Genomic DNA, 17,053 nt, shown 5'->3' with positions numbered 1-17,053 from the left:
AAAAAAAAAAAAAAAAAAAAAAAAAAAAAAAAAAAAATTCACTACACAGCAATGTACAGTAAGTACTAAAAGAATGGTATAATCAGTAAGCATTAGAAGGTTCACAAAAAGGGAGAGTGCACAGGAAACTGGAATTGTAAACAAAGGCTTCGTGAAAGAAGGACTTGAGTTGGGTTTTAAAAGAGTTGAGGAATAAATCCTATATGCAATGAAGAATTATTGACTATGTCCAAGTAAGGCGATGAAATGATTAAGTCAGTGTTTTAAAAAGGTATATGTAGTAGTCAGAATTGTTCACCCTGGATAACTTGTCTGAAAAATTTCCCTGTTCCTCATTTACCCCCCACCCCTGCCTAAGGTCCCTATTTTTCTATATAACTTTTATTTGTTCTTAAAATTAAGTATGAGTTTTACAAAGGCTTTCTGATCTCTCCATGCAATATCATACAAGCATCTTCCCTTCTCCCCCTGGGAAAAGTTCTCCTAGTACCTTGTGTTTATTTCTGCATAGCAATTGCATTAAAATGAATTGTTTGTCTTCCCCTCTGACCCATAAGCTACTTGAGGTGAAGAGCTGTGCATGTTTTCTCTCTGTGACTGCAGCAAAAAGCATGTATATAAAGAAAGGTAGCTATTCAATGAACATTTATTGCTTTAAACTGATCTAGTGGTAATATCCCGGATTTGATAAAGAGGGAAAGACTAAAGCCTAAAAGATCAGTTTAAAAACCACTGCAACAATTCAGACATTAAGTAAAGAGTGTTTAAAGGGAGCAGCTTCACTGGGAATAGTAAGGAACTGGTGAAGTTATTGGAATGTGTGACTAACTAGTAATGGGTTAAGAAGAAATAGGTTGTTTTGGGGTTTCAGGCTCAACTTACTAGAAAACAAGAGGGCTGTGAATTCTTGCTTTTTTGTAGTAGTCCTTATCTGGACACCATGGACTTCTAGAGAGGTCTAGGATATACTTCCAAGGGTCCTTGAAACCCTGAAATTATTTGCAAGTTTATGCATGTAAGGTTAGGTATGTATTTTCCTTGGGAGAGGCTTTATAGTTCTCATTAAATTTTTGGAAGTCTAGGCCTTTAAACTTGTTAAGCATTACAGTTCTATTCAAAAGTATTTATCTTAATAGCCATAGTCTTTCTGAGACGTATCATTCTTTAAAAATATTGACTGATGTGGCACCTCACAGTATCTTTTGTCAATTGTTGAAATCAGATTACTGAAAATAATATTGAAGACCCAGAGCCCTTCCACTTTCTTACTATATAACTTTAAGCAAATTACTTTTCTCTAAGATTTTTCTATTCTATTAAATGCAGTAATGATAATACATGCCTCTTACTGTTGTGAGGACTCCATGAGATAATGTGTATACAATTTTTAGTACTCAATGTTAGCTAAATATTATTTGTATTATTACTCATTTAATTCTAACAGTGGCCGTATATTATAATGCCAACATCGTAATAGGTGACCCCCCATCATATCTCATTTAATTCCTCAATCAATTTGATGAAGATCTAGTTTTATGTTCAGGTTACAGACAAGATGGAGACAGGCAAATACCTTGCCTGTGGTCACACAGCTAATTAATGGCTGAGCCAATACTAGAAGAGGTCAGCCAGGCATCTGAAAACAGGTGACTATAGGGCAAGCATGAGAGGGAGCACAGAACAGATGAAGCAGTCAGTGATAGAGTGAGCAGTAGGATGAGAGATCTGGAGTAGCTGTACCAAGGAAACTTTTCAAAATATGTAGCACTTACCACAGGACATAAAGGGTCATCTTTTTGCTGGTTAGAAATTAATTCTAGGCTTGACCAGCATTGGATCTATAAGTGGGTGAATGTAAATTATGTGTGGGTGGGAGGAAGGCAAGGAAAATGAGACTGCATATGAGAATAGATACATTGTGACCAGCTGCAGTAGTGATTACAAAATGTTCATTTACTTTGACCTATTGGACATGGATAAAAATGGGAATACTAGGCATACATTATGCATCCAGATGTTTCGTATGTGACAGAAAGTATTTTAAATTCAGTCTGTGAGGTTAATAGATTATTTTAATTATTTTACACACACACACAGACACACACACACACACACACACACACACACTGAGGTAATTGATTGGAAAGTAACTGGAATTTACTGTGTACTCACATAACCATCTAGGGCCACCGTTGTCAAAGATTGTGTTGTATTATTCTCCTCACGAGCAACCCTAAGATTTGGTTTGGTTGATTTCAGCTCTGAACAGTACAAGTGATAGGGTTTGGATTTATGTCCCTGCCAAATCTCATGTCAAATTGCAACCCCCAGTGTTGAAGGTGGCGCCTGGTGGAAGGTGATGGGATCTTGGGGACAAATTTCCCCCTTCGGTGCTGTGCTCATGGCAGTAGAGTTCTCACGAGATCTGGTTGTTTAAAAGTGTGTAGTCCCTGCCCCCTGTTTCTCTTCCTCCTATTCCAGCCGTGTAAGACATGCCTGTTCCTTTTTGCCTTCAGCCATGATTGTAAGTTTCATGATACCTCCCCGGTAACCAGCAAATGCCAGCATCATGCTCCCTGTACAGCCTTTGGAACTGTGACCCAATTAAACCTCTTTTCTTTATAAATTACTCAGTCTCAGGTATTTCTCTCTCTCTCTCTCTTTTTTGAGACTCAGGTATTTCTTTATAGCAGTGTGAGAATAGTCTAATACACCAAGAATGACTCAAGCCCACTGTATCAAAGCTGGGATTTCAGATAATAAGGACACAAACCCAGAGGGAAATTGATCCAAGGCTTTTTTTCATTAAACAAGAACTCTGGGGATAAGGGGAAAGGAAGGGCCAATACCATTCCCCAGCAGGGCCTGGAGGCCAGAAGTAGGTCATTCTTAAAACAAAAATTGGGATTGTTTTTCATTTTTCTGCAGCTTTTATCTATGTGAGATCTGTTTCAGCACAATGGTTACATTTGGGAGTGAATTACTGTCTTTTAAACAAATAGATATTATTTGTATATGCTAAAAATTCCATTCATGATTTAGTTGCTAATTGTTTATCTAACATTTTGCTGCTCATTCTTTTACCTTTGCCTGCTGTTCTTTTGACAATTTTAGAGGAGGATTAAGGAAAAGGGAAAATGAACCACAACTGGGAGAAATATGAAGACTCGTAAACTTTGGAAGAGGGACATTATATATATTGACCAATATGGTGGTGTTGAATTATATTTTGATTAGAAGGTAGTGGCAGTTAGCACATTAGCTTTGACTTCAAATAGACCTGAGTTTAAATCATACCTCTGGAACCTACCTTAACCTTCAGCCTGGAAATTAACCTCCTCAGGCTTCTATTTTCTTATACATTAATGGAAATAATAATGCCGACTTCCTTAGATTTTTGTAAAGATTAAAAACTGTAATTTATATTAAGTACCTAACACATGGCAGTGCTTCTTCACACCTGACTATTCATGGCTCCAATAATTAAGGATAATTAGGAATTGGCTGTAGATTATACTTTCATTAGATGGCTGAATGTGTTTCTATTGCTGTAGGTTTCATCGGACTATATTATGAGCAGGACTGTTACTTAAATGACTCTCCAGTGATAATTAGGCATTATTAGAAGTTGTAATAAGTCTTGCGGTATTCTTGTCATTATCCTAAAATTATTGGACTATTAATAGCCCATTTATAGGTAGATTAGAACATATATTCTCCACCCTTTAAAAGCCCATACTCCATTCAGTTTAAAGACTGTGGTAATAAAAACAGGAAAAAAGCAAATCTCCCAAACCATCATGCTGCATATTATTTTTCTTAGTAGGAAGTTACAAGGAAGAAGTTGAAAGCAGTGGGCGTAGAATGAACTATTTTCATTATCAGCTGATTTTAATGTGCGTGTTGTGTCCATTCCCAGGTAGATAGGGTTCTGAATGAGTTGCCATCTTCCAAAAAAACATATTGTTTTGCCAAGAAATAATTTAGTCCCAGTAGAGTTCTGCCACACCATGTTCATTGCTTTGGAGAATTATAATTAAGAAGCTCATTCAGTATTTGCCAGTTAAAACAATGATCTAGTTAGACTGATCGCCCCATCTAATTTCTAGCTCCAGAAATGGGCCTCCTGCTGAATGAACACATATCCTTGAGCACTAGTGTATGCATTCTAATGGGAGCACAGGGGCCAATGCCCAGAGGGCACAGACAAAGCTCCTCAGTAGAAATTGCCTGGAATTTTGCTGATGTCGGAAATATATATAGCTCCCTGTTTAAGATTATTATACATGTCTTTTCTTTCATAAACCAGGTTTCCAATCTGTATTTAAAATGCAAATTAATGCTTTAAGCATCTATGAAGTCAATAAGTACTAGCTTCCCCCTGCCCCCCACCCGCTTTTATTTAAATGGGAAAGTGAGGTTCAGTGATTGTTTTTGTATTTGGAATCACAGAAGATCAGTGGCTGAGAAAATCTTTTGGGATTATCTGGTTAAGTTCCCTTTTCACAGGTGAGGCAAATTAAGGCACAGATAGGTGAGCCAGACACTAGCCTCCTAACTTATGGTTCGGTGTTGGAAGCACTGGCTAGCTGCTTTTTTTTTTTTTTCCTCTCCTGTAATTTTTGTCTTTTATTTCCTTTGACGGAAATCTGGTTCCCCTTCCTTTATCCTTTTACAGGACCTATTCCGAAGATATTATGCCTGTCCATAAACTGAAGAACATCTCATTGACTGTGACAATGGGCGAGATGAATGATAGGTTATAAATATTTCTCTATTGCTTAATAGCTAACAATCTTCTCCAAGGACTGTGGACTCCTGTTCTCTGCTCATCATGTCATGGACATCTGCCAGGAACCATCTTTGATGGTGTGAAAATCTTGAATAACTAAGAGGGAAATTTTAGACTTATTAGAAAGGAGCCAAGCAATTAAGACCTTAGTTAGAACTTAGAATTCTCACCTAGTTTTGTTGGGTAATTATTACTTCAAAAAAATGCAATTTCTGTTCTTTCTTTCCTCCAACCATATATCTGGGAAGCAAGTTATTGGCAACCCAGAACTGATTGTTGGAGCTGGGGAAAAATGGTGTGAGATGTAAGAAAATGTAACTGAGATAATACAAACAAAAGATTTTACAATATATTATCCTCCAAGACATCCATTAAAAAAATTGATAGCAAAAATGTGCAGTGTTTCAAGACTTTTCTTTTTCTTTTTCTTTTAAATAACAGATTTAAAGTAGAACAAAAAGTAGACTTCAAAGATGTTTTATATTCTTTGAACATAACCGAGATATTTAGTGGTGGCTGCGACCTTTCTGGAATAACAGGTAGTATGATAAATAATTCTTATATTATCATGTTAATTTGTTTTGTTAGGACTACATTAACTAACTGAGCTTAAAACCGAAAGAGCATTCAGCTCTGGTAAATATACACACAGTGAATAAATGTCATAGCATGTTGAGCTGTCTGTAAACAAGTACTTTATTTTATATTTAAGTAGTTTTTCTTAATGAAAGTCAAAAAGCATTTTTGAATGTTAGATAAGCACTCTGGCTATACTTCTAATAAAACTACATAAAAGTGTTATATGGGTTTTTATTTCTGCCCTGTTTGGATTTCCTCATCTGAATAATGGGAATTACAACTTTGAGTCTCTCATCTAAGCAGAGCTAATACAACTCTTAGAAACCAATTTGCAAATGTTAATTCACTAATATGAGAACACATGCAATAGTCATCCATAAGCTGCTGGATGATGAGCACAATCAAGAAATTTTAATGCTACAGCTTGCAGATTTAGCAATGGTGTCTTTTGGGCTGACAACAAATCTGAGAAGATGGAGCTTTTATGCTCACTTGCACTGGGGGAATCCTGCATGGTTAACACGTTCACTTGCACAACAAAGCCAACACAGTCTATGAATTCTTCGAGTTTCAGTGGTACTCAGTAGTTCAAAAATAACTAGCTAAAAAAAAATGGATGAAGAGAGCCAATTTGTCCCAAGTTACTTACCCTCTTTTAAATTCAGTCTTCTGTTCTATAAAAAGGGGCCTAGGCGTGTCTGTCTGATGAGGTTGTAAATCATAACGTGAAATACTGCAGAAATGTTTTATGTATTTATTTCTATATAGCTATCTGGGCTTTGGAAACATGTTGTTAATTTAGTCATCATTCATCAATTATGTGGGCAAATGAATAGAATGAAAAACTTTCCTGATGGAGGAAGTGAATGAGGTCACAAATATCAAAATGTTCATTATCACCTTCATACATGATGTGGCTACTCGTTCTCACACTGACAGATAGATCTGACTTCACTGACAATTTTATCAGCACTAGGTATGAGATGGTCAACATTAAATACTGCAACAGGATGCTCTGTGTGCCCTGAGACACAACCACCTCTTCAACCTTCAATAATCCAAACTATTTGTCATGCACTTCCTTTTCTTAAACTTCTTTCCAGCCATAGGGAGATCACTCAATATGCCTCAGACACTTCAAACAGCCACTTGTTCTGCAAATTCCCAGCAATTTGTGACTTCTAAAAAATCTCCTGTTACAGGCAGATTTTAAAGAAAATACTTCCAAAATGTTTCATAGAAGACTTTATTCAAGAAAATAACCCAGTGCAGAAAAGAATAAATGTCTAGCATTTTCTGTTCTTTCCCTCTTGAGTTACCTATTTGAGCTGTTTTAACCATTTTGGTTCTGTCTTATTGCCTAGAATAGAATAGTCATAGCCAATGCTGATACCTCTACTGGTAGCTAGGAGCACAGTAAATTCTCTGCTATCTCTACTTATCATTTGTACAATAAACATTCACTAAAGGCTACTGTGAAACAGCCCAACACTAGTCTTATGGGCCATCAGTGTGAAAGGGGCACTACCTTATATTTATATAGTTCACAAGTTTTGAATGAATGATTGTACAGAGTTACTTTGGAAACTTTGAGAAAAATATTTGACTTCTCACTGAGTTACTACTCCTTGTGTAACCCGTAGTAAAATATTTAACCTTTCTGAGTGTAAGCATTCCAATCTGTTAAGTGAGACAATATAGTGACTGGGGAAATAAATAAAAGAATGTATGTAAATCATCTACTTTAACATTTGGCACATAGTTAAATAGGAAACAGCAAGCGGGAAAAGTATCATATTAATATTACTTGCACATCTAGCAAATGTATTGTTTTCTTGTTCTCTTAATTTAATAACAATGTACTTAGAATTTTTATTTAAAAATTAAAAGAAATAATTATTATGAAGGTACAATGAATGAGTTTATAGAGTTCACATTCTTCTAACCTATCATATTTCAGGGCCTGTTCTTTTCCTAAGACTGGGTTTTGTCTGCAGTGAGGTGGAACAAAGGAGACTAAGTGGTGTAGTCTAATAGCGAGGGAGTCATTTGGGCTCATGCCATTGCTAAACTGGGTGAAATTCTTTACTCCTTCCTAACCTGCTTTGTGGTCTTTCCTCTTGGTGTGGGCCACTAGGTCATTCCCTCTGTGTTTATTTGTCTTATTCCAGGCAATCCTGGGAGAAGAAGGTGCTTATTTGCCCGACCTTGAGAGAACATTCTCTTGCATTTCAGTTAATTCACACTAATAGAGTAGATGCCCGTCTCTCTCCACTTTGCAGGTTTCTATCACTAGACATACTCAGATGCATTGACTTATTTATTATTGGCTTATATATGACAAATATTTATAGCAAGCCAATTATGAGCCAGGCAGTTTTCTAGAGCATGCTTCCTTTGTCCTCTGAGGAACATTGTCAGATCTATCTTGTCTTGCAAGGCCAGCTTGACATGCCTTCTGGGCTCCCAGTTTCACTTCTTCCTTCTTGAGGAGATTATACTTGCAAGTCACTCTACCAGAAACGCTTCACCTACACATCAGTTCCACCAAGGGGAGAAAAAGGAGCATTCATTCTCAGCTTGTATCCACACCAGAACAAAACGTTGTAAGACACGATCTTATGCTGACAACTTTAACAGGTTTTAAAGTGTATCTCTGAAGTGATTTTGTAACAGGTGACACAGAAGTTCCTTAGAATTTCATAGCTTCCCCAGATTTGAAGGCAAGTACATTTTATTTTAAACTAAGATCAAAACTAAATACAGAATATAAAAGGCACTTTGGCTTTGAGGTTAAATATATAGAGTGAGATTAATTCAAATCTGGAAAGCCTCTTTCATTCTGTCTATAGACAATGGCTAAGGGAGGAAAAGCTCTCTGTCCCTTCAAATATTTCACTTAGTTGGATACGTGATTTGAGGCTTACATCATTTACCTTTTATATCACAGAAAAACTTGATCTCTCACTCTCTCTTTCTGTATATATGTCATGTCTGGAAGAGCTAAGTCTAAATCACCTTTATCTGTAGCAAATTGACTAAATAGGAAAAAGTTCATTTATTTGCCTCCTTGCCTTTGATCATTTGAAAATGTAATGATGCTGGGCGTGGTGGCTCATGCCTGTAGTCCCAGAAATTTGGGAGGCCAAGGCAGGCAGATCACCTGAGGTCAGGAGTTCGAGACCAGCCTGGCCAACATGCCAAAACCCCATCTCTACTAAAAATACAAAAAATAGCCGAGTGTGGGTGTGGTGGCAGGCGCCTATAATTCCAGCTGCTTGGGAGGCTGAGATGGTAGAATGGTTTGAATCTGGGAGGCAGAGGTTGCAGTGAGCTGAGACGTGCCACTGCACTTCAACCTGGGTGACAGAGCAAGACTCCATCTCCAAAAAAAGTAATTAATCTGGGACCTAATAGGTAATGGCTTTTGATTTTAACTCTTAAATACACTTTTGTGTATTTTTTTTTAACCAGATTCATCTGAAGTGTATGTTTCCCAAGTCATGCAGAAAGTTTTCTTTGAGATAAATGAAGATGGCAGTGAAGCTGCAACATCAACTGGTAGGGTGAATGATTTCTGGCCAAGCTAGAAGGAAAGATGGGGAGAGGATGAATATTACGGTGCTGACCCTTTTGAAGTATTGTAATCTTTTTCTTCTGCTATCTAATACACTTCAGTAGGAAAAAAAGGAAATGGTTGTATACGCTGTTCATATTTCTCTTCAGTCACAGCATGATACAAAAAGGAAGGGAAGGAGGAGGAGTTGAGGCCTGTCTACTGATATTTGCTCACTTGTGAATTGGATTACCTGCGAATTAGCAGATAGGACCTGTGGAGAAAATTTTGGGGTTCAAATATAAAATCATTATGTTTTAGGAATGCTCACCCTTACATAATTGTATTTTATTTCATTCTTTCACTACACCAAGTTAGTCCCCACTTTGCTAATTTGATTCTTGTTATTATCTCTGTGGCAGTGGCTCTCAAACTTAACCTGCACATAAAAATCACCTGGGAAGCTTTAAAAACTCCTATGCCCAGTCCACACCCCAAAATAATTAAATCAGTGTTTCTGGAAGTGAAATCCAGACTCCAATATTTTCTTAGGTTTTCCTAAGCGATACCAATGTGCATCGAAGAACCAGTGCTCCATAGTGGTTTGCAGCTTGCCCTTTTTATTACAAATGTGGTGCATCGACCAACAACAGCACCACTTGGGAGCTTGTTAGAAATGTAAAATCTCAGGTCCAAAACCTAGACCGACTGAATCAGAATCTGCATTTTGCAAGATCACTAGGAAATTTGTCTGTATATTCTAGTTTGAGAACCACTCTTCTAGGCCATATTTCCTTGAACAAATGACATTTTAAATAGCATCTGTACTACATGTAAATAATGCTTGAAAAATAATTAGAAAAAAAGCCCTAAAATCAATTAGAAATGGACAAGCAACTTAAATGAATTCCTTATAAGTCTATTTTAATTCCTCATACTATTTGGATTTTAATCAATATTTAAAAGCTATTGATCATTTAAAATGTCTTACTGATAAATATATAAAAATTGATATTCATTTATTAATTTCCTGATTAATTTGCAATGCTGCATTGGGCCGATGGATTTTGACATCTGGATGAAACACACTGGACTCCATTACGATTTTGTCATCTGAAAGATTTTACATTGCTGTGCTCAAGGAATTTGGATTGTAGGGGATGAACTATATTAATTTTTGGAGAAGTAAAAAGGTTATATTTGGATGAAATTGCTGGATCATGTAGATAAATTTTCCAGCTGCTTTCAAACAGTACTGAGAAAGTCCTTATAGATTTTTGTTTGATCTCATTATATGGGTGAGGAAACAGTCCCAGCAATGTAAAGTGGCTTACCTGAGGTCATACTATTGATTGACAGCAGCATTTGAACACAACTCATGTTCCCTGACTTTAAGTTCAGAGCTCTTTATGTTATTGCCCACTGTCTCTCATTTTAAGTCTAAACTTTTCTAGGATTCTGTAACAATCACTCAGAGAAAACAGATGAATCAATAGTAAAACTCCTCAGAGTTGTCAGCCTGGATATTTTGACTTTCAGAAACCCACTCAGGGACTGCTCAAAAGCAGAAAAAGTCCAAGTATTCACTGTGAATGGGAATGGGAGTAAAACTGACCTTGCTTTTGGATTTATCTTAATAATTCGTACATGAGCCTATATTCACTGGTTATTTGGGTAACATACTCTTGATATTCTGGATAGGAGAGTGCCAATCATGTTATTATACTAAGATTATATTTGACTGTTTTACAATTCTAATGATATATAGTGATTTTATTTTTCCTGGGGTCTGAAAATAACAGTACAAAATAACTATATTATTGGTAAAGACAGTATCTGAATTAAGCATAAAACATTTAATCTAGATAGGAAAAATATGTAACTTTTTATATTTTCCCATTCTAAATATTGACAAATGATATAATGGAGCAGCATAATATCAATTATCACAGAAAGTAATTTTTAAGGCAGCAGATTTCTGCTTCAAATCTCAAATAAAAATCTCACACACATTCACTGCCAAATCCTAAAAACTCTGAGCTCACAGAATAATTTTGAAAGAGTAAGTAAAAAAAAAAATTAATTTGAGCTCAGATGTGATTACCACAAACCCGAAGTATAAAAACGAAGTGCAAACATACCTAAATAGGAATTAGGAATTACAAACATTGTAGAAATAAATCATATAATGCAAATAAAAAGTGAACAGAAAATTACTGTTTAAAAGATAAATTTTTTCAACTGCTTTCACTAAATTGAATCTGGTATCTGGCTTTCTTCTTCACCGAGCATAAATATAAAGTTAGAATTATTCTGTGAGTGACCTAATATTTATTCTTCAGTACTTTGGTTTTTAAATTTATTGCAAATTCCTCCATATGTAGAAAATGGTTATTTTTCCACATGTTAACTCCTTACACAAAATGACTTTTCCTATCTACAAAATGTATTATGAATATACTTTCTTTACTGATCTTTTAATGTAAGTATCTAAATAACTGTTGTCTCTATTTTATAGGCATACACATCCCTGTGATCATGAGTCTGGCTCAAAACCAATTTGTAGCAAATCATCCATTTCTGTTTATTATGAAGCATAACCCAACAGGTACCTTTTTTGTGAATTCTTTGGGGGAACTGATTATGTTAGGCAGAACTAGTTCCAGTTTCTAATTGCAATGCACATATCTGAAGTCATTTGTTCTTTCAATGGATATTTGTTAAGTGCACTTTTATATACCAGGTACTGTATTTTAAGAGAAGACAGAGGCCTAAAATAGGGCGGTGGTAATAATAACTGCCATCATGGCTACTATATATGGTAACCATTTCATATAACCATCACTAAAGCTGAAACCACTCCAAAAGATTAGATATTTGACTAGTAAAGACACAAAAGCTCAGAGAAAGATTGTATAGTTTGTCTCAGGTTACATAACTAGAAAGTGTCAGAGTGGGAATGCCGGTCAACTGTCTGTATATGATGCCATATTGGGGATGGAAATTGAGAGGTGTGGAGTTGTGAAATAACTCAGAGGTGGATGCCAAAACAGTAAGTGACTAGTGTAGGTTCTGAGGGAAAGGAAGGAGTCAAATCTCCAACTTGGTCAACTGGTGAAAGATGATGCAGTTAAGTAAAAAAGGGAACGTGGAAGTAGTGGATTGCACACAGAGAAATGCAGATTGTCTGGATGGATGCTTCCGCACTTTCTCCTGGGAATAAGAAAAGCCAGAAATGTGAATACAGTGGAAAAACTGTCAAGTTTATGTTTAGGATCCTTCAGCAGTCATAATGCTCATGTGAGAGTTACAAGCCACAGGATAGTAGAAATTACATTTTACTCATCTCTGTATTCAGGCCAATATTTGGCAAAATGCCTTTCACATAATATCAGTTTCCCTATAGACACAGGGTGTGAAATTGGGTAGGGCTCAAGTTCCAGCTGAATTCACTAACAGTTGTGAAACAAGTTGCTTGTCCTTTCTAAGCCACATTTCCCCTGTATCTTATTTGAACATAATAGTAGTACTTATCTCATAGAGTTACATGAAAGAATTTTTGAAGCCTGTAACACTGTGCCTGGCACATACTAAGTGTTCATTATGAATAAATTAATATGAATGAGTGAGTGAATAAAAGAAGAAAGGCAAGTGAAAAAGTATAAAGTCATTTACAGGGAGAAGAGACAAAATTAATTGCAGAATCTGAATCTGTTAGATTAACTAGGGATACTGATATTATTGGCCCAGTAAGGGATACATCACTCTTTTTTTGGCTCCATGAAACTCATGCTGAGTGACCCTTCTGAAAGTCATATTTTAAAAACAATGAAAGTTTTAGAATTGATGAGACTGCATTAACACAACTTCAATTCTAGTAATGGATATGTCAGTGTTCTAATGTATTCTAAGTATGTCATTTGATCTCTACATCTAACCTTTAGATAATTCTAATTTTTCAGAATTAATATATAATTATGTAGTATGGAACTTCATTGGGCATCAACGCACAAGTAAATAATGGCATTTAGAATAATTATGTTTTACTCTATTTTCCAAGTTGATGACTTGTTATATGCGAAGGCCAAGTAACAGCTATCAGTAAAACAGCAGCAAAAATTCAAAACCCAGTTATCTGTTTATTTATGATAATGCTTCACTAGCAGATCTTAATGACAGTTTGAACTGTTTTATGTTCTTTATTGTAATGAGACTTTCTAAACTAGGGTTGCTCCTTTAAAGTATTGTTTAAAATAAATGGACATTCATTTATCAGGGATGGTTCATTGTTACCTAATAAAATATAGAAAGGGCTGTTATCTTAAGATAATACATATTTAGTGATTTATCAATTTTTCTCTTGCAAATGAACTCAAGAAATCATTGAGATTAATGAAGATAGTGATTTAGCATCACCATAGTGAACTATTAAATGGCTTCATGGTATACATAAAATGTATTCTGTTGATGATTTCTGAAGTATGAGGATGAATGATTTCAGGTTTAGTACAACCAATTTTTACGTAGCCTGAAAATTTTCTTTTATCCAAACAGTTCTTTTGTGTAAAATCTATACATTATTTGGATTTTCCTATCAGATGAGTTTTATACTGCGGTATATTCATCTAAAGCCCTTACTAAGCTAAACTTCTAGAACAATAAAGCACCTTTTTAAGGTTGAGGATGTAGGCCCACTTTATAGGCTTTGAGAAGAAAATTGTGAAAGATACTCATGAAAGGTACCATTCCTGAAAAAATAGTCAATTATGATTTTGAAATTGACAGGACTCCAGATATAATGAAAGTTATTGCGTTTAGAACTCTTTTGGGTCATGTGTTGAGGGGAGAAGCAGATTGCAGAATATCCATTAAGAATTTTTTTTCTAGCCATTAGCTTGGTAATGCTATTGTATTGTAATATTAGGAGGTAAAAGTTGCTTACATCTGATGAAGATGTTGTATAAATATGTTGATTAAATATGGGGATACCTATTTAGAAAGGAAGCATTAAGATAAAAAATAATAATCATTTTTGCTTCAGTCTGCCTCTAAATTCTTCACTATTATGTCAAGGGAGATTTTGTTAATCTGCCCAATTTAGTAGTGAGTAGATTGATGATGGCATGAAGACTCAATTCAAAATGTGATTCTTCCTGAAGAAACAGATTGAAAAGACTGGTACTAATGGCTTTTATGTAACATTCTACACTTCTAGGTATTTAAAATTTTAAGATATTGTGTTCAATTATAAGTTAGTGTTTATAGAATTTACTTTAAAATGTTTCCAGGCAAACTATTCTAATGAACATTTTAATGCCATAGCATTATGGCATTAGTATTATGAAGATAAAAGAGTCACTGCTTATTCCTATTGTGACTAAATGAAATATCTATTCTGGGAAATGTATTTATGTATCTTTATCTATCTGAAATATTGGGGTATTTGTTCTCTTTTTCCCATAATTATTTTAATATTTTGAAACAAAACATTGTTGACTATAATTATTCATAATAAAAAGTAAAATCTGGGTTGGGCGCAGTGGCTCACGCCTGTAATCCCAGCACTTTGGGAGGCCGAGGAGGGCGGATCACGAGGTCAGGAGATCGAGACCATCCTGGCTAACATGGTGAAACCCTGTCTCTACTAAAAATACAACAAATTAGCCAGACGTAGTGGCGGGCACCTGTAGTCCCAGCTACTTGGGAGGCTGAGGCAGGAGAATGGTGTGAACCCCGGAGGCGGAGCTTGCAGTGAGCCAAGATTGCGCCATTGCACTCCAGCCTGGGCGACAGAACGAGACTCCGTCTCAAAAGCAAAAACAACAGCAACAACAACAAAAACAAAACAAACAAACAAAATATATAAAATCTGCTGGAGTTTATATCTATTTTCATGTTATTGGTTCTTCAAAGAGTGTGTCTTTGGACTGAATAATAGAGTTAATAAAAAAGGGCCATCCTACTATTATTTTAAATACATTTAAATATCATTTTCATTAGCTTTAACATTATGCAAAATTGATCACTTTGGAAATTAACCTTTATTACATCTGAGCGTAAGGAACTTAAGGCAACATTTGACACTGATTGATTTAGGTCACTTCTCTTAACCCAGTTGAAAAGAACGGTGAATAGATTTTGGTACATCATTCTTTCTGTTTTGTCCTTCAGTTCTTAGTTCCTTTTCACTTGCAAACACAGAATGGTTGAAAACAGGTATTTGCATTTATGCTATATACTATATCACTTTGGTGAGGATTTGAAAATACTAGAGATATAAAAATATTGTCTTTGGCAGTAAAGTAAGCTTTGATTCAGCGCTGAAAAAGGAGAACTGAGAAGTTGCACTTTTAACCCTGAAGCATTACATTATATGCATAAAATGATGACTGCTAATGCCTTAAATTTAAAACTCTACCATGCCTATCACCATTTTATTGTGCTATGTTCTCCAGACTGGGTCTCTATATTTAGAAGAACACCTCTCTGTCGCTTTATTTTTATTTTTGCTTCCCTCTATGAAAAACAGGATTAATGCTTTTTCCATGACAAGCTGTAGTGGGTGTTAATTTACTTCATAAATTACCAGAAAATGATTAATAATGATATAATTATGAATTTGAGACAAAGGAGAAGGCTTTGCTATTGGACACCGCCTATTTATCTTACAGAGAAAAAAGACCAAATAATATGTTAAATATTAAGAAAAACTAATTATTGTCAGTTGTTTTCTCCAGAAATTCCTAAAATATGTTTGTTTGTTTGTTTCCCTAGAATCAATTTTGTTTATGGGAAGAGTGACAAATCCTGACACCCAAGAGGTAAAAGGAAGAGATTTAGATTCACTGTGAATGAAAACACAGCCTCAGAATAAAAGATGATTTCTCGAAAATAGTTGATTGGCTAAATATCATCATCTTGACAATATTTGCTCTATATCTTATATCTTTTCTGTTTTAAACTGTGCCTGTGTTAATAGATATCTGTCTTGATGAATAAGTAAAGTTAGGTATGCATTTGTTTCTGTTCTTTTTGTATGTTTTAGAAAATCTATGTGCATCTAAAACCTTGAGCGTATATAAAATATTACCATTCACATGTTAGAATAATCCTGTCTATAATATCTTAAATATCAAATTATTGTCTTATATATCAAATTTATTATATCCTAAAATACTGGACTATTAAACTCACACATAGCACCATTATCTAGCTATGGGGAGGTAAGGTCAAGAGACCGTGGCCATGGTACATGCCTCTCTGGGGTGTCGCTTAAGACACAGAGATCCAGTATTCCTTGCAGTAGAGGAGCTTTGGGCATTTCGCTAATCTTCACTTGTTGTTTGACATGTTACATTTAATAATTTTGAGACATACCAGTTTTTTTTCTACTGATTTATGGTTTTAAAATGTAGACAACATAGAAATACTGAGCACTTTTGTAAAGCATTCTTCTTTTTATAGGTGAAAGTGGCAGCATAATTAGTGTGACTTAGGAAGCTGAACTTCCACAATTTTACAATACTGAGCCAAGGAAGTGTTAGAGTCAAGATTGTGCACTATAAAGATTAAATGCAGATCCCTTCCCTTGAATACTCTGAAACATCACATCTAAATATCAAAAGCTAAAACTACATTCCAATATTACTTCATGTAGCATGTTTCATAGTTTTTCGATTTTCAAGCTAATGTTGTAAAATGCCTTTTGTTTGTTTGTCTTGGGAATTTTGGCAGAGAGCTTAATGATAATGGCAACACCTCACTGAGCCCTAATTGTGTGTTGGGCTCACTGAAGTAAGCACTTTTTACGTTATGTTAAATGTACTAAAATTTTTATGAAACAGCATTATCTAAATTCCTGATAAAGAAACTGAGATTAAAAAATGTTATAAAATTAGTCAAAGACACATAACTGATAAATATGGTGGGTAGATTTGAACTCAGAACTACTCGAGCTAGAAGTCTATGACCTTAATTACTGAATTATATTCCCTTTGCAGGGAAGGAAAAAGTAATTTTCTCTCTACTTCTCATAGCTTTGAGCTAGTATCCATTGTAACAAAAGGCAGGATAGCCAGGTGTGGTGGTTCACATCTGTAATCTCAGCACTTTGAGAGCCTTAGGTG

The 17,053-nt window shown here is 35.3% G+C and overlaps 1 protein-coding gene across 1 annotated transcript in view; it reads left to right on the top strand.

Moving 5' to 3' along the window:
- SERPINI2 (serpin peptidase inhibitor, clade I (pancpin), member 2) overlaps nucleotides 1-15,947 on the top strand; it is a 36,535-nt gene extending 20,588 nt beyond the window's left edge. The window contains exons 9-12 of the mRNA XM_011998221.1: nucleotides 5,234-5,331; nucleotides 8,846-8,932; nucleotides 11,446-11,535; nucleotides 15,702-15,947. Coding sequence (XP_011853611.1) covers nucleotides 5,234-5,331; nucleotides 8,846-8,932; nucleotides 11,446-11,535; nucleotides 15,702-15,778 — 352 coding nt within the window. The 3' untranslated portion in view covers nucleotides 15,779-15,947. The remainder of the gene's footprint in view (nucleotides 1-5,233; nucleotides 5,332-8,845; nucleotides 8,933-11,445; nucleotides 11,536-15,701) is intronic.
- Nucleotides 15,948-17,053: the final 1,106 nt, after the last annotated feature.

The sequence above is a fragment of the Mandrillus leucophaeus genome, unplaced genomic scaffold, assembly GCF_000951045.1.
Source record: "Mandrillus leucophaeus isolate KB7577 unplaced genomic scaffold, Mleu.le_1.0 Scaffold561, whole genome shotgun sequence".
NCBI classification, from domain to species: Eukaryota; Metazoa; Chordata; class Mammalia; order Primates; family Cercopithecidae; genus Mandrillus; species Mandrillus leucophaeus.
The sequence above is the reverse complement of the archived record's forward strand: the minus strand, read 5'-3'. Positions and strand labels throughout refer to the sequence as shown.